At 44.3% G+C, this 23,511-nt stretch overlaps 2 protein-coding genes and 1 pseudogene across 2 annotated transcripts; 2 read left to right on the forward strand and 1 right to left on the reverse strand.

Moving 5' to 3' along the window:
• Positions 1-91: 91 nt before the first annotated feature.
• LOC131848653 (cyclin-dependent kinase 2) lies at positions 92-2,835 on the forward strand. Its single transcript, XM_059198575.1, has 4 exons — positions 92-302; positions 1,608-1,803; positions 2,037-2,309; positions 2,503-2,835. Exons 1-4 carry the CDS (start codon positions 187-189, stop codon positions 2,833-2,835), a joined length of 918 nt encoding a protein of 305 aa, XP_059054558.1. The 5' UTR covers positions 92-186.
• A 798-nt stretch (positions 2,836-3,633) lies between these two features.
• On the reverse strand, positions 3,634-9,306 carry LOC131848613 (WD40 repeat-containing protein SMU1). The gene is made up of 9 exons (XM_059198532.1): positions 9,127-9,306; positions 8,978-9,044; positions 8,347-8,605; positions 7,670-7,888; positions 6,551-6,671; positions 5,983-6,187; positions 5,369-5,496; positions 4,810-5,254; positions 3,634-4,496 (listed from the first exon to the last, which is right to left on the reverse strand). Exons 1-9 carry the CDS (start codon positions 9,150-9,152, stop codon positions 4,398-4,400), a joined length of 1,569 nt encoding a protein of 522 aa, XP_059054515.1. The 5' UTR covers positions 9,153-9,306; the 3' UTR covers positions 3,634-4,397.
• Positions 9,307-16,893: 7,587 nt separating this feature from the next.
• LOC131848654 (uncharacterized) lies at positions 16,894-17,931 on the forward strand (annotated as a pseudogene).
• The last annotated feature ends 5,580 nt before the right edge of the window (positions 17,932-23,511 follow it).

Consider the following 23,511-nt stretch of genomic DNA (forward strand, 5'->3'; position numbering starts at 1 on the left):
CTGACAAGAATTGACAAGATCGCGTCACATACGTCATGTCAGTCAAAGTTACTACACTACCGAAACCAAATCTTTCATTCTGTCAATCAGATTCACAGCAGTCAACATTCTGAAGCGAAATCAAATGAAAATGCCATTATAATTTATATTCTTTGTTAAAACTCTATCAAATACTTTATTAAAACAATGGAAAATTATTCCACAGTAGAAAAAATTGGAGAAGGAACTTATGGTGTAGTGTATAAGGCAAGAGACAGGACAACCGGACAAGAAATCGCACTAAAAAAAATAAAACTTGAAAAGTAAGTTTTGGCGCGAATAATTACAAGTATGTGGTTTCTTCTTTCTTTCAATTTTCCGTTTTAAATAATTATATCCAGTTTAATAAATTTATTCTGTACTTTTTACACATTCAGGTCCAACTCTCTGCTCGAAAATATCGAAAAACAAATTTCGAATTTCACACTAAATCCCCAGGTTTTGCTTTGCATGGTACCTAGTGGAAATAGAAATCATTTATTCAAATCAACTTAAATTTAAGCACTTTTGAATAGTCACAGTTATATTTTTTTTTTTCGAAAAGCTGCCACAAGATGGGCAAAATTTTTTTTTACTTTAAAACTCAAACTATTTGTCCACTTTTGAACTTTACTTCTATTGAATAAAGGTTATTAAATCATATCCCAAGTAATTTCTATATCATAGTTTATACTATGTAGGGTTCATAGACTTGCAGCAAGATTGACTAAAACTGCTCATATTGTTTATTTTTATATTTTATTTTATATAATCCCCTACACTAATATTGGACAGATAACATATTGATAGCACTATATAATGTAGATACAATTTATAAAATATGAGGACTAGTCCACTGGTCTCACAAATAAAAGCAGAATAATTGTGCTAAATTCTTCATCACTATGATATGAATACCACACAAACTGAGATTATGAATTTAGTTAAAGGACAAGATTATAATAACAAATAATGAATTTATACAAAACATATCAGGTATATGTGGCAAGAGAATTTATACTTTAATTTCAATTACAGTTTTATTTTTAAATAAAATAAATAAATAATTTAATAATATAAAACTATTCTTCAAGTCTCACTTGCAATATCTCACATAAAGCCTGAGTTAAATATATTCTTTGAATACAATACAATTCTTTGAATAATTATTTATTATTAAAAAAAGGCCTTTTATAATATTGGATATCTACCTAAATTAATATTTGATTATGATTTGATAGTATATTAAAAATATACTACCTTGCCAAGGAAATTAATAATAATCTCAGGATAATTCCCACAGTGCTATCTAGTTAAGCTAGCAAAAGCTTGTGTTATGGGTACTAGATAACTGATACAAATATATAGACATTTTTTTGTAAATACATACATATTATACATAGAAAACACCCAGATATGCAAAAAATTAATCATGAACACATATTTTGTGCCATATGAGGAATCAAGCATGGAAACTAAACCGCTAGACCATCGACGTTGTTGAGGGAAATATGTTTATAATTTGATGATATAAGGGAACTGATAGAACAGGAGTATGTCTTGTTGAAATAAAGAATTTTCATTTGCAGTGAACCTGAGGGTGTACCATCGACTGCATTGCGCGAGATCTCAGTGCTGCGTGAGCTGAAGCACCCATCGGTGGTGCAGCTGCTAGATGTGCTGCTCACAGAGAATAAACTTTACCTGGTCTTTGAATTTCTACATATGGACCTTAAACGGCTCATGGACATCAATAAAGGGCCATTGCCCCTCGATCTGGTCAAAGTAAGTTCACTTATTTCCTTTGGTTCTTTGTGCATCAAGGCACGAAGCCTGTCGATGCCGTAAACTGAGAAATCAGTTTATGAATTCACTTGGTTTTTTTTTAACTGGATTGAATTCTACCACCCTACCCAGGATTGTTCTGATATTCAATTTTTTTTTTAATGAAAATTGGTTATATCTATACAATCCTGGGTGTGAAGTGCAGACTAGTGTAGTGAAGCACCTGCACACAGAGCTACCTGCGGCAGCTGCTCGACGGCATCGCGTACTGCCACGGGCGGCGCGTGCTGCACCGCGACCTCAAGCCGCAGAACCTGCTGGTGGACGCGGAGGGCCACATCAAGCTAGCCGACTTCGGGCTCGCGCGCGCCTTCGCCATCCCCGTGCGGGCCTACACGCACGAGGTCGTCACGCTCTGGTACCGCGCGCCGGAGATACTGCTCGGCGCCAAGTTCTACTCCACCGCCGTCGACGTCTGGAGCCTCGCGTGCATATTCGCAGAGATGGTTCGTCCTCCGTGCCGTTTTTTATTCCTTCCGCTCAATATTCATAGTGATAAATTCCGAATATCGCTTCACTTAAATAATGATTAATATCTCAGGACGATTAACGTAGCGCCGTTTGTGCATATTATTTATGTTTTTTTTAAAACGATACGACGTCGAACGATAACAGTAACTCGGTGGTCGGTCCCCGCAGGCGAGCGGGCGCACGCTGTTCCCGGGCGACAGCGAGATCGACCAGCTGTTCCGCGTGTTCCGCGCGCTGGGCACCCCCGGCGGCGCCGTGTGGCCCGCCGCGCGCCGCCTGCCCGACTACCGCGCCGCCTTCCCGCGCTGGCCCCCGCGCCCCGCCCGCGCCCTGCTCGCCCCCGCCGCCCGCCACGACCCCGCCGCCGCGCTCTTCGACCGCATGCTGCGCTACGAGCCCAGCGAGCGCGTGTCGGCGCGCGCCGCGCTCGCGCACCCCGCGCTCACCCCCCCCGGCCCCGCCCGCGCCCTGCCCCGCCCGCCCCTGCCGCCCCCCCACTGACCCCGCCGCCGCATGCTGCGCTACGAGCCCAGCGAGCGCGTGTCGGCGCGCGCCGCGCTCGCGCACCCCGCGCTCGCCCCCCCCGGCCCCGCCCGCGCCCTGCCCCGCCCGCCCCTGCCGCCCCCCCACTGACCCCGCCGCCGCATGCTGCGCTACGAGCCCAGCGAGCGCGTGTCGGCGCGCGCCGCGCTCGCGCACCCCGCGCTCGCCCCCCCCGGCCCCGCCCCCGCCCTGCCCCGCCCGCCCCTGCCGCCCCCCCACTGACCCCCCGCCGCCGCATGCTGCGCTACGAGCCCAGCGAGCGCGTGTCGGCGCGCGCCGCGCTCGCGCACCCCGCGCTCGCCCCCCCCGGCCCCGCCCGCGCCCTGCCCCGCCCGCCCCTGCCGCCCCCCCACTGACCCCGCCGCCGCATGCTGCGCTACGAGCCCAGCGAGCGCGTGTCGGCGCGCGCGCGCGCGCCCGCGCACCCCGCGCCCGCCCCCGCCCCCCGGCCCCGCCCCCCCACTGACCCCCGCCGCCGCATGCGCGCCCTGCCGCGAGTCGGCGCGCGCCCCCTCGCGCACCCCGCCGCCGCCCGGCCCCGCCCCCGAGCGCGTGTGTCCCGCCTCCACCGAGCTCACCCCGTGTCCTGCTCCTCCACCGAGCTCACCCCGCGTCCTGCTCCTCCACCGAGCTCACCCCGCGTCCTGCTCCTCCACCGAGCTCACCCCGCGTCCTGCTCCTCCACCGAGCTCACCCCGCGCGCGCCGCCCAACTGAGTTCACCCCTTCCACCTAAACTGAGCTCACCCCGCAACGATACCTATAGGCCTACTTTTTTTTTATTTATTTCGATTTCACTCTTCACATCATCAAAAGCATTGTGAGTGAGGTTCAATGGCTCTGATTCCTACAGTTTCACTCTGGGGTTGATTTTGGGATCACAATAAAACTAGTTTGTATGTATAGAACACTTATTATTAAAAAATAACTTAAAACTTATACATGTAGGACTGATCAGTAGTGAGCACTGATGACTCGAAACAACACGCGGCCGATGTCGGCGAATGTAGAGCCTCGTTTACGGAGAGCGACAATTTTCATTTTACAGTCCATAGTTGTTAACATGACACATATTATTCATTTTACTAGTCCTATTGTAAACGCTGTTAATTACACTTTTCTTGAACCTTTAAAAGTACATTTACTAAATATATCCGATAAAGTCTTTAGATAAAAATAAATGTTCATTGCAATTAATGAAATACTGACATTTCTTGGTGCAGTATTTGATTAGCATCTTACCGCGCGGTAGGCGAGCGTCCGAGCCGCGCCGCGCCGCACTCCTTCTCTCATTGCTTTTTTAATTTCAACCACTCGCCACGTCCTGTACTATAACGGTATACATCCGAGCAGCGGGCCGGACGTGTCGCGTAGTCTTCATATATAGATCTCCGCAAACGAGGTTGCATCGTCTGGTATATGTGTACTTAGACATATTACGACATACTGGCCATGTAATCAGCGCGACGTTCGCCAATTAATATCCTAGTATGCCTTGTGGGGTGGGGGGGACGGTTCCGTTTAAGGTTTCCATAACTTGAGGAGACCGTCCTCGCTGTACGTCGCCAGCAGGTTCTGATGCGGGTGGTGCGTCAGCCCAATGACAGCCTTCTCGTGAATCTGCAATCAATGTTTCATTCGTTTATATCGCATTACATTATGTTTATAGTAGGAGTAGGAAATAATATGTATTAAAATAATCTACGAAACTGTACAAGTGCATCAAGTGACAAGTGAGCGTCCGTTATAATATAAAGATACTTTTCTATTATTTTTTATATTATGTAAATAGCTAAAATTCTTGTAAATAAATTAATGTTAGTAACGTATAGTTTCATTCACTGTTGGTGTCCCTGAAATGAAGGAATGTCTGCGGAGGTCGGCGGTGCGATCCTCGCCGCGCGAGTAGTGTGAGCAGTCGTCGGGTACGTACGTTGATGGTCCGCTCGAGTTTGCCGGTGGCGGCGCAGAAGGCGTACAGCACGAGGTCCTCCCCGGCGCAGTACACGAGCCGGCCCCGGGCCCCCAGCGCGGCCGCCACCAGCGCCCCGCCCTCCGCCTCGCGCCGCCCCGACGACAGCGAGCGCACGATCTGGCCCTGCATGTTCATGATGGCCACGGTGTTGGTGCGGTTGCACACCACGAAGTGCTCGGGGTTCTTGGGCGTGAGCAGCAGGGAGTTGACGGGCGGCTCGCCGCCGCCGAGCGGCTTGAGGGTGGCCGTGCACTCGCCGCTGCGCACCGACCACACCCGCACGCTGCCGTCCGAGGACCCGCTCAGCACCGCGTGCCCGTCCGGGGTCAACACCGCCTCGTTCACGAACGACGAGTGCCCGCGGAACTCCTTCAGGATCTTGCCAGACTTCAGCCCGTGAATCCTGTGCACCGCACCCGCCCGTTAGATATGACAGGTTTAAGAGATAAATAATTAAAATGTTAAATATTTGTTATAATATTAGATATAACTACTAGTACCTGATGGTGCCTAGTACCTGATGGTGCGGTCGAAGGAGGCGGAGAGGATCTGCGAGTTGTCCCGAGTGAACTGCAGACACGTGACGCCCTTGGAGTGCGCGCGGTCCAGCCTCCGCAGCACCTGCCCCGACGACACCTTCCACACCTGCGCCCGCGCACATTCGATTTTATTTCAATGAATGAGTTCCTCAAAAAGCTGGTCGCATCTGGGGTACTAAACAATATTATGCGACACACAGCGCCATCTAGACCCGAATTATATAACTGATACAAGTACATAGATATATATTTTTTTCCTTAAATACACATTATATGTACATAGAAAACATTCAAACCGGTACGAACAATCATACTCTCGAATACAAAATGTTTGTGCCATACGAGGAATCGAACCCGCGATCGTCGGAAGAAAGGCGCTGTGCTAGACCATCGAGGCCGTCAATCATTATTATACAATCGGCAACGCGCACGTGATACCCCTGGTGTGTCAGGCGTTCATAGGCTACGGTAACCATTTACCATCAGATGGGCCGTATGCTTGATTGTCATCATCGTAGTATAAAAAAAATACAATGATTCAATACAAAGCTACAAAACATCATTGGTTGGTCATATAAGTGGTGCGCGGTACCTTGATCTTGCCGTCGTTGGAGCCGGCGGCGAGCGTGTCGCTGTCTCGTCCGAACGCGAGGCTGAGCACGGCCTCCTCCATGCTCATGTACTCCTCGTGCGCCTGGTAGCGCAGGTCCTTGCGGATCTTGCCCGTCGTGAAGTTCCACACCTCCACCAGCCCGTCCACCGACCCGGTCACCAAGTACTGGCCGTCCGGAGAGAACCTATCGTCGACATTTATATAAACTCGCTTTATAAATGCCCCAATATCCGATACTGTTGCAAAATTTAGAATATAAAGAGTGCTTCTGTAGTTACTATGAAGTCTACACCAGCACCAATTATTTTAGATTGTTTTTGTAGTTCGTTCTCGAAAATCACAACACAATCAATAAGGTTGTAATGAGTGTGACAAATACTAATAAGATCATTTATTTCTCAGTATCTATAAAAAATATCTTTATTAAATTTAAACTGAACATATCACATGACTCTCCATAATCCATAATTTCTATAATCTTTAGTAATAATGTAATTAATGCATCGAAAATAATTAATGAAATATATTAATCAGTATATATAATCACCTGGCACACTCCACGTGTGACTTCTGACCGAATTTAATTATTTTGGAAAGTTGAGTCGGGCACTGGTCGTCCTCCTCGTCCCTTATAGCAGCCTTACCGCGAAACAGATCGATTGTAGTTCCTAAAACAATCACGGCGATTGTCATTATAAAAATCATATTAAGCTATATGTATTAAGCTCAATTTACACTCAGCCCGAGTGGGCAGGGACGTGAGCAGCGCGAGAGTGTAAACACGATACTTCCCATGCCATTGGCGCTGCCACTCGCGCTGCTAGGCGCTTCCTCGATTGTCGGATTTCGTGCGCGAGTCAAAGGACTGGCAGCGTGTGTTTACATTCAGCCCTCTCGCTGAGTTGTCGCCCGGCAAATAAGTATGAGAGTTGAGTGTAAACGACACTCACTCGCGTCGACACTGACGCGGCAATATTTCTGGCAGCGCGAGTTACAGGGGAAGCGGCTGGATGTAAATGTAACATTATGTATGATACAAGCAATATACATATAGCAATATCATATACATAATATATTCAAATTTGTATTTCATGAAGTTCTGTTTTTGTTTTATATTGATAATAATAATATTTATATGTAATAATATAAATGCGAAAGTAACTCTGTTTCGCTTTCACCCCAAAACTACCTATCCGATTTGAATGAAAAAAGAAGATTATGGTTTGTATGCAAGTATTGTTATTTCAAAGCTAGAAGCTTTTAGATTATATAAAATAGGAAATGAAAGATTGTATCATGAATATTGAAACTAGAACAATGAAACTTTTTCTTTAGCAATTTTTTTGGGGTTACATTATTGAATATTTATATAATGTGCGGCCACATATAGTTTGTTCTCTAAAGTTATTTAAATAATTTAATCAAAGTTTGTTGCAGTAGTAGTACTGTACTATTTATTAAAAAAGAGAGAGCACCAGAAACCAGTCCCGATTTATTGTTTCCGCTGTCATTCCAACACTTCAATAGTGCGGATATAGTAGTATGCTCACAGGCCCACACATGACGGCTCACATTCACAGTGCTGTCGTCGTACATGGACTCCTGACACAGACTCGTTCAGAGAGGGCGATGGAACATAGGTATGGTAAGCGAGGGGTGGACCGACCGGGCGGCAGCAGGCCCTGGTGCTGCTGCCACTTGAGGGCCTGCCCGAGCAGCGCCAGCAGTCGCGAGCTGGCCACCACCGACACCTCCCCGGCCAGCGCCGCCGCCACCGCCGCGCGGCGCCGCTCCTTGCCTCCGCCTCCGCCTGCGCCTCCGCCTCCGCCGCCGCCGCCGCCGTACGCCTCGCGCGGGTCGAAGTACGACCGCGACAACAGGTTCTCTGCACACCACGGGCCGCCTCGATAACTCACACTCACTTCTCAACATTACATTAGGATATACTCAAAACTTGCATGCCTGTAAATTAGGGCGATTAAACGGTCGCCGATAATATTATTACCTGGACATATTACCGAATATCTAACAGTATAATAAGCAAATAAATTTAATTTAATTTCATTACATCCAGTACTCGCAAACTTAAACTAAATGAAAAGTATGACTGTCAATGTGCCCAGGCAAACAGTATGAAGTCTACACTATATAACTACATTTATTGCAGGTTTTAATAATTGTAAACATGGTCCCTCAAACATATAAATAAATAACTGTAACAAATATGATGATCTTTTACTTCTTGTGCCATTTAGCTGAATTTGAAAAATTACCCCTATCCTGTGGGTAGGTATATATAGGTCAGTATTGTACTGTAACCTAATAGAACAAAGTGGTACCAACCGAGGTGTATGTACCGGTCGGTCTCCTTCTGTTTCATAAGCAGACACGGATGCGTTTGTCGCAGCATGGTGCGCGCAGCGCCGAGCTCCCGCAGCTCGATCAGCTCCAGCACCACTTGCTCGTACAGGTCCATCAGCTTCTTGTCGGGCAGCTTCAGTGATGCTGTCGCTTTCAACACTGTGTCCCAGTGTCCATTGTTTATGTCGGCACAGAACCCGTCCACACTGTCCACTGTGTTCAGAGACACTCCCGTTTCCTCCTGTTAATTAGAATTTATTTAAGATAACATTGAAAAAGAATATAGATTATACAGACATCACAATTTTGTTACATTCTTTGTGTGTGTGTGTACTGTAATGTATCACATACCAACGACAAAGTCAGAATACTATTGTAGGAAATAAAATATAAAATATAAAAATTGTGTCCTGCACTATCCATTAAAAATAATTATGATATTAGTTAGCTTGTCTTCCGGTACGGTGATATATTATATGTATTAGGTCTTATTGATTACTTTGGCAGGTCATCAAATACACATATAGTGGATGCTAAGGCGGCACCGCGGTCCTGTATGTATATAACCTATAACAATTGTTATTTAAACAGAACATGTTATTTTTTTATTTACTTGTAAGGTCTGTAGTGTCTTATTGAGATTTGATTCCTTCAGATACTGCTGGATCAAGCGGATCACACTGAAAATGAAACATTAAAGTTAAAATAAATAGATACTACGATGTAAACATTAATGTGTAAACATATTTTTAGAACACTTACTCCGCTGATTCAATTTCAATAGACATTATTTTGTACTAGATATATATCGTATTATTCCAAATATATTAAAAAAAAATTAATTAAACGCTGATAATATAAATAAAATGAAACTGAAAAACATTCGAAAGATACTTATTGATATGTACGGCTGTGCGCTGGTACCAATATAATACAGTACCCTGTGGCTGGTACAGATAATTCGAATTCGAATTGGGTATAGATGATATATCACTAGTGTTGCCAACTGTTGCAGATTGACAGTTACTGGCAGCCTGCATTAATTTGTTACAGGAAAATAAATAGATATGTCAAAAATTGTTACATTAAAAATATAAATATATGTTGAAAATTGGAAATGTAGTATCATTTTATTAATTTATCTCGCCATCGATATATAATTGAAAGACCGCACAACATCGATTTTCAACAGTCCAACAGTCATCGGTATGAAAAAGAACATGGACTACGTTTAATATATTTTTATCATTTATTATACTGAGGGTTTCCTGACAATTAGTATATCATAAAAATGTAATAAATAACTAAAATAGATAATTAAATTTGAAGAAAAAGAAAACGACATTCATTTATTTACTTATACATCTATGTAGTGTAGTTTCATATAGTCAGAGTCACATTTAAATACATTTCTCTTCTGATGATGGATTGTTGAACTAATAAAAGGTTTTGTTCCGAGAAAATATTTTACACTTATACGTAGTAACAAAACTAAACGATATCGCTGTCTACTTTTAACATATCGACATCTAGTATGTAGTTCGTGTACTAAAAGTTCTATGTAAACTAACAAACTTATACATTCCGCCCACCAAGGATATAATTTGTCCATTTGGACAATGGACCATGAATATACAGGCTGTCCCGTAAGTAGTGGACCAACGGGTTATAGAGGGTAGTGATACCTATTATCTAACAAGAATACTAAAATTTACAGTCCTTAGTCTTGTAGTTATTAGTTATGCTTTGTTTTCAAAATGTGGTGAAAATATCATCCATATATAAAATATATAAAATTATAAAAATTTTACCATATTTGTTTTTTTTTATTCAAGGTACTTAGTTTCCTAATTAAAATTATATTGAAGCATATTGAAGAATAACAAGAAAATTAGAAGATAAACTAGATGCAAACTTTCTTTTTAAAAATTTGAACAAAGCTGGGAAAAAAACGTATTGTAACCTTTTAAAACTTTATTTTAAAAACATCTACATCTCATACTAATACTAAAAAGGTATAATTCTAAGGTATAAAGGTAAGATTTTTCTTATATCATACAATGTCATTCAATTATATCATCAATTCAATTATTTAATTTTTCCCTATGTAATAACCAATGTAGGCCAATAACATATTCATATCATACACAAGTCAACTATAGATGGTAGGGCTCATAAAATGAACTAAATAATTAACCAACACTATTAAAAGAGAAACAATTGTTAGGAATGACCTCTAAATTTAATTAAATAAAAGAAATTTATAAATTTAATAAAAGAAATCGTATAATTAATTTTAACAAAATCAGTACAAGAATTTATAAAGCAAATACGAGAGCACGTCTGTCGACCAAAAGAGGCCGCGCACCGGGTTTCGCAGCCTTTTATAGACGCGCCGCACGACGGTGGCGCCACCAGCGGAAGTTACAGCTAACACAATTTATTCTTCAATAGGTAGTACATATAAATTGGAAAGAGGGCGTTTAAGTAGTGAAATTTGATTTCTAATAGCAACTAGGTATCCGAGTGATGTTATTTTTACCTGGATATTTAGCAACCACTCTCCGAGCAGCCATGGACTGGTAGGCAAGTCATGTCCCTTAACTAAAACTACAACCCCAATCTCCGGCCTATGGTATGACCACCTATATCTACACCTATGATGAAACCTTGTAAGGTATCTTTGAAATAGACTCGTCCAAAAATCTTGAGGCAATTCTTTATCCAACTGCCATTGAAAATATATGATGAATTTTTCAAAATTTATACTCTGACGATGTGACTAATGTTTTTATCAAAGTTACTATCCCGTCTTTCAAATCTGTTCCTGTTAATTTGTTTTTTGGTTAGGAAGAGTGTTTTTTTTTTATTTTAAATGAAACTGTGACCTCTTCTATGTAGCGTTTATTGCAGCAACATAACGTTTTTTATTAAATTACATAGGGGTGGAGTATCCACCTTTTTTATTGGTGCTCATATGTGTCGCGTGATCGCACGCTCAGGACCTCAGCCTGAGAAAACATTCTGTCATGCACCCAGTACTGGTGCATAATAATGAACGAATGCAATGTAATGTTTGGGTAAATAACTGACTCCCAAGCACTTATAGGTAGCTTAAGAGACATAAGTGATAGTCGAATAGTTTTCCAAATAATGCCATTATAACGCTCTGTTTGGCCATTCCCTTGAGGATTATAAGGTGATATGTAAATAACTTGTAGCTACTCCTAAGCTACATAAAAAATCCTTTAATTCTGATGAGACAAAGGATGTCCCTCGATCAGAATGCGCAAAGGTGGGTACTTCAAAAATTGAGTTAATTTCCTTACAACGGTTTCAGCTCTGGACATGAAAGGCAAATGGGAAACGAGAATATTCATCTACTCTAAAGTATTCTAAAATATACTTATTTTGAGTTCTACTTGGAAGAGGCCTTGGAATTCGCTCAAATGGTGTTGTAGCCTTTATTAAAGTCCCAGAAGATTTTATGAATCTAGGTTTAATTTCAGCGTTCGTCCTATTAGTAATTGTCTCCATATTCTCAAACTCTCTATAATTGCTGAGGCCTCCTTTTCAATAGCAGGGTGACCCCTTTTGGTAGCAGAAAGTGTTCTTGAAAAGAAAGCTAGATAGTATGCAGGAGAGTGTTTCGATTGATTGATTTTAGTTGGACGTAGCTGCGTTGCGTTGAGATTTATTTCGACAGACTTTAGCAAAATGACCCCTCTTACCAAATAAAGACACATTGAACTGGCTGCAGGACAGAATCTTCGTGGATGTCTTTTTTTTTTTTTTTCTACACAAAAATAGCAAGACTCAAACGTATTTCTATCATTAGGCATTGCAACAACGGTGACTTCAGTATTCTTATCGTCAGCAGACACAGAATTCTTTAAAACTGGAATATTAGAACAGTTATTAGTATTATTTATTACAGGATTAGTGTCACGTAGATAATTCTGATTATGAATTTCTGCTAACTCCAGTGATTGAGCTTGCTGTAAGGCCACATCTAAGGTTAAAGTACTATTTTCTAACAGTCTTTGACGTATTACAGGTGACACCAGTCCGCCTATGCGAAAGAAAACGTCTCTTATGTATTTACTTTCATTCTGTTCTGCTGTAAATTTTTGGAAGTTACATTCTTTAGGCCCGCAGGACATTATGACGCTGCTGAAGTAGACCGATCCATACGACGTGCCGACATTTGTGGCGAAGGATTTTAACAAACTTCCAACTTCTGTACCATATTCATAAAGTGCAAGGCTTGGTTCCCGCCAATTCGCTTCGTCGTTATGTATGTACTGTTAGATTATTAATTATTATAAATTAGATTAGATTATTAAACCTGACATGAATATCACGTATTAATAACGTTTTGCTATGTACGGTATCGTCCCTACGTACATTCTGACGTGTCACCGCGCGCGATACTCCGCGTTGTAAAATCACATACATTGCCCGGGGTCAAAACTAAGAATCGTTATAATATGGCTGTGGTTCATTTTTGGTGGAAAATGCTATCTGATTTAGACCAATTATCTGAATCAGCTGTTATCGTTCATGTCAAACTGGCCAATATCCCCCCTTAAATAATGATCAAGATCAAGATTAAAACAGAAATTTCTCACGCACTGTACAGCATCCATCCATCAGTCCGTCCGTCCATCCATCCATCATTCCATCCATCTAGCAATCCTTCCATTCATCCATCCATCCGTCAATCCATCCACCCTTCCATTCATCCATCCATCCGTCCATTCATCTAAACTTCCATCCATCCATAGATCAATCAAGCCATCCTTCCATCAATACAACCATACATAAATCCATGCATAAATCCATCCATATATACATCCATGCATCCATCTATGCATACATCCATGAATCCATCCATCCATCCATCCATTCATACATACATCTATCCACCCATCCATCCATCCAACCATCCATCCATCCATAAATCCATCCATCCATACATCCATCCATCCACCCATCCATCCATGCATACGTCCATCCATCCATCCAGCAATCTTTCCATACAGCAATCCTTCCATTCATCCATCCATACATCCACCCAACCACCCTTCCATTCCTCCATTCATCTAAATTTCCATCCATAGATCAATCAAGCCATCCTTCCATCAATCCAACCATACATAAATCCATGCATAAATCCATCCATTAATCCATCCATCCATCCATCCATCCATCCATCCATCCGCCCATCCATCCATCCATACATATACCCATCCATACACCCATCCATACACCCATCCATACACCCATCCATACACCCATCCATACACCCATCCATACATATACCCATCCATACACCCATCCATACACCCATCCATACACCCATCCATACACCCATCCATACACCCATCCATACACCCATCCATACAACCATCCATACACCCATCCATACACCCATCCATACACCCATCCATACACCCATCCATACACCCATCCATACACCCATCCATACACCCATCCATACACCCATCCATACACCCATCCATACACCCATCCATACACCCATCCATACACCCATCCATACACCCATCCATACACCCATCCATACACTGTAGCATCGCTAAATATACAAATATGATAGTTATTGCGTTCGTCAAGCAGGTACTTGTTGTCTATTGTATTGCAACGCTCGACAACCGGTCCGTGGTCCGTTTGCTGCCCCCTGCCTCACCTCACCAGCACTCACTTCTGTGATAGACTTACGAGCGCATATACGTCGCCGTTCTTAACGCTAATAGTACCTACCTACTACAACCAGTGTGCAATTATTTTCTTCGAGTGAATTTAAATTCACTATAAATATTTATATAAATTGAAAATAGAATCTTAAAGTGTTCCCATACTGGGAACACCGTAGATATTGATATAATATAACCACCTACCCGACGACTGGAAACTATATACATATATATACTCGTGAGACTGCATACCGACTTAGCCGCTTTGCTGGAGAGGATTGCTGGAAAACCGAGGAGACCGAGGATAGTGGTGTTTATTCTTGAACTGAGCGGACTATATGTTTTGTGACCCAAGGCTTACCCAACCCTGAGTTTAAACAACCATTCTTTTATTTTTTTTATTTTACTATGAATACATTTTTTTTATATACTTAATTTGCCGTATTTGTTTTTTTTTTTTTTTTAAGAATAACAAACGCGACAGTGGCGCCCATGTCCGTGGTCAAAGGTCATAAATCATATTGTTCCGTCACAGTTCACTACTTATCTTAGTTTAGTAAGTAGGTGTGAAGTTGCTCGGTGAGCTAGAATTGTGAAGTCGATTGTTTTGCAGAACTAGGGTGAATATATGAATTGTAAAATAATATATAATTACTACATAATTTAATAGAAATAACTTGAACATCATCAATCGAATTAATTATTTCTTATATTTGAAATAAGTTTAAGGTATTTTCATACTAGTAGTTGCAGTAACTTTTATATATATATATACAATTGTTTTTACTTTTTCTTTTTTTTTTTTTTTTTTTTTTTTTTTTTTTTAATTTTTTTTTTTTTTTTTTTTTTTTTTTTTTTTTTTTTTTTTTTTTTTTTTTTTTTTCTTTCTATGCTTGTATTTTTTATATTTTATTTTTGCCATTTGTGTTTAATTTTTTTCATCTTTTACTGTGTATTTTATTATTATTATTATTTGCACAACATACCTAGTGTTAATTCTTCTATTATTTAAAAAAAAAAATATATGTCTTACCCAATAAAATTTTTACTCTTACAAAAATCTGAACTAAGCTATGAAGTTGCTATACGAGGAGAATCCCCCTTAGACAATGTGGAGGGATTGCGACGACAAGTCACAAAATTGACTCAACTATATCCAGCGGATGAAATTCTTGACTCGGTCTTGGATTTTTCGCTGGATATTAAAGGCTGCGCTGAGACATTAGACAAAATAAAAGTTAATATAGAATCTCTTAAATCAACTTATAATGACTCCCTTTTTAATAGAACAAAATCGTTAATAAATCACTTGTACTATAGAATACTGTTGCGGGTGATATATACGATGTTGCTGGTCGAGACGATGTATATTACAGATGATAATAAACTGACAATGTGTACATAAAAATAATGATCTTATATACTAAATAAAAGTAGGAAAATGTAAGGTGGGGTGACACAGTTTAGATACAGCAGTGCCTAGTAGACAATATTGAATTTGTCTTACTAGACATTATTAAATGCAATTATTATTTTATGTATCTAGGTGACTGTGTCCCATAGATATTCCCCCTTGAGAGAAAAAAATATATATATTACACACAAAAAAATTATAAAAGTTAAATGTAAAATTTAAGATATTATGAACTTTTGTAACAATAAAAATTCATTATACCCAAATAACGACGTAAATCTTCAACTGTCGTGGGTTTAGGGTACTCGTCGATTGCTTGCCATTTTTCTTCCGTTGGTTTCATCCCTTGGCTCGTTATATGATAACCAAGAAAATCTAACTCATTTGTGAAGAACTCGCATTTGCTCATATTAATTGTTTGCGGCGAATAATTTGATTTCGCTAGCGCTCTCTTTGGTCTGTGCTTGTTTTTTATTCATCGAGATTTTTGCTCCGGTGTCCACCAAAATTCTATAGCCACTGTTAGAGTCGGTTATAGCTAGGCGGTTAGACGGATGAACAGCATAGCGTTCCGTCTTATTCTGCGTTGAATCTAGTTTTCCGACGGTTGTCTATAGGAGCGCGGCATGTCACATTTGTATGCCTTTTCTTTATATTTGCGATGATATAATATAAATAATAGTCATTTTTCCGACTATGCAATGACCGTAGGTGCGAATTTGACCTAGATCGGTAGTTGCTGCGTCTGTTTGTGTGTGGCGAGTGCTTTTCGCGTATATCAGCAATTTCTGATGGCAGTGTCGCAATTAGTGACGACAGGTGTGCAATGACGTCGGCGGTGACTGTTGGCTGTACTTTTGTAGACAGCATTTTTGCTTTATTTTTCCAGTTTCAAGTTTTCGTCCAGAGATTATATCCAGCAGGCAGTTGTGTTTACTGGGGGTCAGTAGCACGGCAGGATCCTTGTTGCACAGTATTGCCAACGACTTTTATGCCTCTTGAATTTCCGAGCCGGTGAGACCCGCTTCTGGGAAGCCGGTGGAAATGTGCAATCGTTGGTGGTGCGCAGGATGCCGTCAGACAGAGATCTCTTGTTTGATCTCGTCGTTTTCCCAGGTATCGTCTCGACCACGTCGGCCAGATCACGTCGGGGTCACCACTGTTGCGGGTAAATAATACGATGTTGCTGGTCGAGACGATGTATTTTACAGATAATGATAAACTGACAATGTGTACATAAAAATAATGATCTTATATACTAAATAAAAGTAGGAAAATGTAAGGTGGGGTGACACAGTTTAGATACAGCAGTGCCTAGTAGACAATATTGAATTTGTCTTACTAGACATTATTAAATGCAATTATTATTTTATGTATCTAGGTGACTGTGTCCCATAAATACAAAGAATACAAAAAACGGAAAAGTCTGAAGATTCTGTTTTATTGTCAAAAATTACTAAGAGCTTTGATAAATATAACACTATCTTGTTAAGTCTTTCAAAATCATCCAATATAAGTGAACATACGACTTCTACTTGCGAGATTGAACCGGCGGATAAACCAAGTACTTCAGATTTAAACATATCAGTCACTTGTGACCGCGGTATAAATAGCGAGTTGTCGAAATTGAAATACGATGGAAAGTCTTGTGTCCGTGCTTTTATTCAACGAGTAGAGGAGTTTCGTCTATCTAAGGGAGTTTCGGAAGCTAAGATGCTCCAGTCCGCTATCGATATTTTTTACCGGTGACGCTTTACACTGGTATCGTAGTGTTACAGACAAATATAAAGATTGGTCTACCTTAATTGCACATCTTAAAGATGATTTCGATATATTAGATTATGATTATCGTATGATATCTGAAATTCGGGATCGAACGCAGGAGAAAATGAGACTATAATAGTCTATTTGTCCATTATGGACGGCATGTTCTCACGACTAAGTAAAACTGTATCTGACGAAGAGAAACTAGAAATCATTCTTCATAACATACACCCCTGTTACTCCACTATTATTGCTGCTAGCCCTTATATTAAATCAATTGATGACTTACGTACCGTCTGTAAAAACTACGAACGTATTAAGGTTCGCTCGGATAATTATAGACAACCGCCAGTGTTTAACTCAAAAATGTTGGCACCTGAATTTTGCTACCAACCACACAAGCATAAGGACAATCTAAAAAATCTTCAGTGTCAAAACAATCAAATTAAGTCTTTTGAAAATCAAAGTAAATCCACAAATTATCATAGTTATCCGATTTCCACTACATATTGCGTTCGATGCCGCGTCAACACCCACTCTATGAGAGACTGTACAGCTGAACGAACAATTTTCTGTTTTGGCTGTGGACAAAAAGATGTCCGTAAGCCTGACTGTCAAAAATGTAACACAGGCCTTGGAAGTCCAAATTCAGGTCCAAGTTCAAAAAACTAAAATTTGAAAATTGTGGAAAATCAGCAAGTTATTTCAACTACTCGGAGTGGAATGACTGGCTGCTCTTTCTTAAAAATTTTTTTTTTTTTTTTTTTTTTTTCTAATTATTCTGGCTCTGTTTCTACAATTTTCAACACAAAACCGAGTGGTGATCCCCGCCCCTATGTTAAAATTTTTATTAATAATGATAGTTCATTAGGAATGTACGGATTGCTCGACTCTGGGTCTTCCGTTACTATATTAAGAAAATAATTGCACACTGGTTGTAGTAGGTAGGTACTATTAGCGTTAAGAACGGCGACGTATATGCGCTCGTAAGTCTATCACAGAAGTGAGTGCTGGTGAGGTGAGGCAGGGGGCAGCAAACGGACCACGGACCGGTTGTCGAGCGTTGCAATACAATAGACAACAAGTACCTGCTTGACGAACGCAATAACTATCATATTTGTATATTTAGCGATGCTACAACACCCATCCATACACCCATCCATACACCCATCCATACACCCATCCATACACCCATCCATACACCCATCCACACCAATCCATACACCCATCCATACACCCATCCATACATCCATCTGTCCATCCCCCCCATCTAACAATACCGGACAAATCTTAATTAATTAATTAAATCGGTATATTTGCTGGTATCGCTACTGCACAACAGATGGCGGCACCAAATGCAATACTAAAACGCGATGTTATTTCGTCCTGGCGAAACTATAGAAGCCCACGGAAACAATTATAACCTCCGGTTAGGTTAGGTTAGGTTAGGTTAGGTTAGGTTAGGTTAGGTTAGGTTAGGTTAGGTTAGGTTAGGTTAGGTTAGGTTAGGTTAGGTTAGGTTAGGTTAGGTTAGGTTAGGTTAGGTTAGGTTAGGTTAGGTTAGGTTAGGTTAGGTTAGGTTAGGTTAGGTTAGGTTAGGTTAGGTTAGGTTAGGTTAGGTTAGGTTAGGTTAGGTTAGGTTAGGTTAGGTTAGGTTAGGTTAGGTTAGGTTGGGGCGTGGGTCGGGCAACCTCCTAGTATGGGCCTGCCATTGGGAGGCTTCCCCATCCTCGTGGATACGTCCGCGGGGAACGGTGGCCGAGCAATGGTTTGGTTCTGGTACGCCCCGGGCGGGATAGTAGTCGTTCCTTCGGGATACGACTACTATGTCGGCCAGTAGCCCGGCAGGTTGGGCGTGTTCGCGGTTCCCATGCCTCGACAAAGTCGAGGCTGCCGGAGCCGGCGAACCCCCCCAACTTTCTCTTCGTTTTATTTTTGGTTATCGTTCGTCTTCATTTTTTGGTTTGTTCATCTTCTTTTGTTTTTGGTTTTATTTATTTTGGTTTTATTTATTTTTGGTTGTCTTCTGTCTTTTTCTATCTTTGTTCTTTTCTGTCTTTTTGTTTTGTTTTCGTTTTCGTTTCGTTCGTGGGAGACCGGGACCACACCCGTAAAAAGGAACAACATGGAGATGGCTGATCGGAAAAAAGAACTACCCCAGGGAGGTACCGGTCGTTCAGCGACCGGAGAATCCTCCTCCACCGCACCGGATTTGCCGGGGGTGGGCTGTCCCACGTCTTCTGGGGGGACACGACCAGCGCACAAGTGCAGTATAGGGAGATGATGATGAGGAGAGTTGAGTCCTACGAACAGCTAGAGGCGCTCAAAGCGATAGAGATGGAAGCCCAGTTGGATTCCGAGCGGACTGGATCCTCGCTGTCCTTAAGATCCGAAGACAGCCTTGGGCCGGCTAGAGGGAGTACCTCGCCGCCCAAGAAACACAGGAAAAGGCGGATAGTGGAGAAGCGTCGGGAGTTAGACTCCGATGACGACGACGAAGTCGACCTGGTCGAGGTTTCCTCGGCTGGGTCTAAGACTAGTCGAGCTAGAGGCCTGCAAGCTGCCAAGGGAGGAATGCGAACGGCCACACCCGAATCGCGCATGGAGACAGAGGCTTCTGCGTCTGAAGCCGAGTCCTCCGGGTCTGGGGCTGTAGCAGCCATAAGAGCAACTGAGGACGATAACATGCTGGGTTCCGACGAGCTGGGAACTAAAGTTGGGAATTGTGCCCGGCAGGTACTCGAAGCGGTGAAGAAGTCGAGGAACCTGAAGGGCACTATTGTCCGGGAAATAAAGACCGCAGTCCATGCGATCTGTTCGGCGGCGGATGCTCTGAAGGCGAGATCGGGCCCCAACTCCGAAGAAGACTCCCTCAGGAGAGAGGTCCAGAAACTTCGCGCAGAGCTCCACACCGTACAGGAGATGAAGAGGGCCATGTTAAAAGAGGCCGTGGAGGAGCGGAAAAAATTCCGGGAGCTACGCATGGCGTCGCAATCCTCTGCCGCGCTGGCTGATGAGCTGGCAGCGCTAAAGGCAGAGAGAGAGGGGTGGGAGCGGCAGACACGGGAGAGCGTTCAGAAGCTGGAGGAGTTGAAGCAGCTGAACGCTCTGGACCGACGCGCTCTACAAAAAGCCTTGCAGGAGGTGGAGAGCCTGAAGACTGCGGCTGAGCTTCCTGCAGTCGTAGTCGGCGGAACGACGGCGGCTGCGCCGGAAGGTGCCCCGCCCCGGGTCCTAAGGGAGGACGCCGAAGACCGGATCATCCGGCGAGTAGGCGAAATGATGGAGAGCCGCTTCGCCGAGATGGAAGAGCGGATCTCGGCGAAGAGGAGACGGCCTCCAAAGGTCAGAAGTGTGCCTACTGCTGGATCATCCGGTCCAGGGACTAACAGGGCCCCGCAACGGGAGCCCAGTGGCGGACGCGTCCCACAGCCGTCAACCTCGGCAACAAATGCGGAGGGCTGGTCGACGGTTGTGCGACGCGGGAAGCGGAAAGGTGCTGGCGCAAGCCAGGCAGCTCCCGCCAAAACGCAGCCTGCGAAGGGGCCACGCGGCGGCCAAACGGAGGAACCGCAGAGGTCCAAGAAGAGGAGGAAGGTGAAAGCACGCCCCCCTCGGTCATCGGCAGTGGTCCTGACCATGACGCCGGGAGCCGAGGCGAGGGGCGTCACCTACAGGTCGGTGCTCACCGAGGCGAAGGCCAAAATATCTTTGGTCCCGCTCGGTATCACCGACCTGAGGTTCAGAGTCGGAAGGACCGGGGCCCGTATCCTAGAGATTCCCGGCACCAACACAGGCGAGGCAGCGGACGCATTGGCTGCCAAAATTGAGGAGGTCCTACACGAGGACGTCCGGGTCACGAGACCAGTCAAGTCGGCTGAGCTCCGGATCGTTGACCTGGACGACTCGGTGTCGGTAGCCGATGTCGTGGTCGCAGTCATACGCGAAGGGGAGTGCCGGGAATCCTCGGTGAAAACCGGGGAGATCCGACGCAACGCGCAGGGTACGGGCTCCATCTGGGTGCGGTGTCCGGTGGTCGCCGCGAAGAAGTTGGTCGAGGCCGGCCGACTGAGGATAGGGTGGATGGTGGCGCGGGTGCAGTCCTTGGACCCGAGGCCGCAGCGGTGCTATCGCTGCTTGCTCACAGGGCATGTGGGCCTGCGATGCACCGCCGAGCAAGATAGCAGCGGAATATGTTTCCGCTGCAGCGAGCCCGGCCACAAGGCCGCACGGTGCGCCGCGCCATCACCGAACTGTCGGTACTGTGCCGCGGCGGGTCGCAAGTCCGACCATAGAGTGGGCGTCACAAAGCAGTGTCGCCCGCCTAAGGCCCGCGCCGCGGCGCAGGCCACAGGTGGGGGGGAGTCGATGGACACCTGAGTAAAATCAGGTGGGCATCGACTCCATATTTGACCCTAGGGTGGAGGATTGTTAGGGCAATCCGAAGCTCACCGGGGAGGCATTAGGGTCTGGAGGTGGCGTGCAGAGACTGTTCCCTGCACGCCTAGATGGAAAGGTCCCTTCGATGGGAACCATGCCGGTGGTCTTGGTGAATGCTTTGCGTATCCCATGGCCACGGCGATTATGTCGAGGAGGAACAGTCGTCAGGTTTTTAGCAGGTAGGAGTCCGGCAGTATCCATTCTTCCCTAAGGGAATGGTTCTCCATGATGGATTTTCCTGACGTGAAAAAAAAAAAAAAAAAAAAAAAAAAAAAAAAAAAGGTTAGGTTAGGTTAGGTTAGGTTAGGTTAGGTTAGGTTAGGTTAGGTTAGGTTAGGTTAGGTTAGGTTAGGTTAGGTTAGGTTAGGTTAGGTTGGGGCGTGTGGTCGGGCAACCTCCTAGTATGGGCCTGCCATTGGGAGGCTTCCCCATCCTCGTGGATACGTCCGCGGGGAACGGTGGCCGAGCAATGGTTTGGTTCTGGTACGCCCCGGGCGGGATAGTAGTCGTTCCTTCGGGATACGGCTACTATGTCGGCCAGTAGCCCGGCAGGTTGGGCGGGTTTAGGATTCCTATGCCTCGACAAAAGTCGAGGATCCCGGAGTCAGGAACCCGCCCAACTTCTCTCTTCGTTTTGTTTTTGGTTTTGTTTCTTCTTCTTTTATTTGGTTGTTTCGTTCTTCTTTTTATTTGGGTTTTAATTTGTTTTTGGTTTAGTTTGTTTTGGTTGTTTTCTATTTGTTTCTATCTTTTGGTCTTTCTGTCTTTTGTTTGTTTCTTCGTTTTTCTGTTTCTCATCGAAGTCCGGGACCACACCCGTAAAAAGGACAATTATGACCATGGCTGATCGGAAAAAGAAGTTACCCCAGGGAGGTACCGGTCGTTCAACGATCGGAGAATCCTCCTCCACCGCACCGGATTTGCCGGGGGTGGACTGTCCCACGTATTCTGGGGGGGACACGACCAGCGCTGAGGAGTTGAGGAGGGTGATGATGAGAAGGGTCGAGATCCTGGATGAGCTGGAGGTTCTCGACGCACTTGATAGGGAGTCGCAGATGGACTCTGAGCGGACAGGTTCGTCGCTGTCAGTAAGATCTGGGGACAGCCTTGGGTTGGCTCGAGGAAGGACCTCGCCACCCAAGAAACACCGCAAGAGGAGGATCATCGAGAAGCGTCGGGAGTTGGACTCCGACGATGATGAGGTGGACCTGGTGGAGGTTGCCTCGACGGGGTCCAGGTCGAACCGGTCCAGGGGCCAGCAATCGGCCAAGAGAGGAGCGCGGACAGCAATGCCGTCGTCCCGCATGGAGACTGAGGCTTCGGCTTCCGAAGCGGAATCCCCCGGGACTGCGGCTGCTATCTGCCGAGAGTCCGAAGAGGACTATATGCTAGGATCCGACGAACTCGGAGATAAAGTTGAGGACGGTGCCCGCCAGGTACTAGACGCCGTGAGAAAGTCCGGCAACCTGAAGGGCACAATAATCAGGGACATAAAAGTCGACATCGGAGTCATCCGCTCGGCTTCCAAGACCCTAAGCTGAGGTCCGGGTCTTCCGAGGAGGACGCCCTCAGGAGAGAAGTCCGCAAGCTTCATGCCGAACTGGAGGACGTGAAGGCTATGAAGGCGGCTATGCTCAAGGAGTCCGTGGAGGAGCGGAAGAAATTCCGCCAGCTCCAAATGGCGTCTCAATCCTCCGCCGCGTTGGCCGACGAGCTGGCCTCGCTGAAAGCGGAGCGAGAGAAATGGGAGCGGCAAGAGCGGGAGAGTGTTCTGAAGCTTGAGGATCTGAAGAAGCAGAACGCTCTAGACCG

This window comes from Achroia grisella, unplaced genomic scaffold (assembly GCF_030625045.1).
Source record: "Achroia grisella isolate CSIRO2021 unplaced genomic scaffold, CSIRO_AGI_Agris_v1 utg567, whole genome shotgun sequence".
Lineage (NCBI taxonomy): Eukaryota > Metazoa > Arthropoda > Insecta > Lepidoptera > Pyralidae > Achroia > Achroia grisella.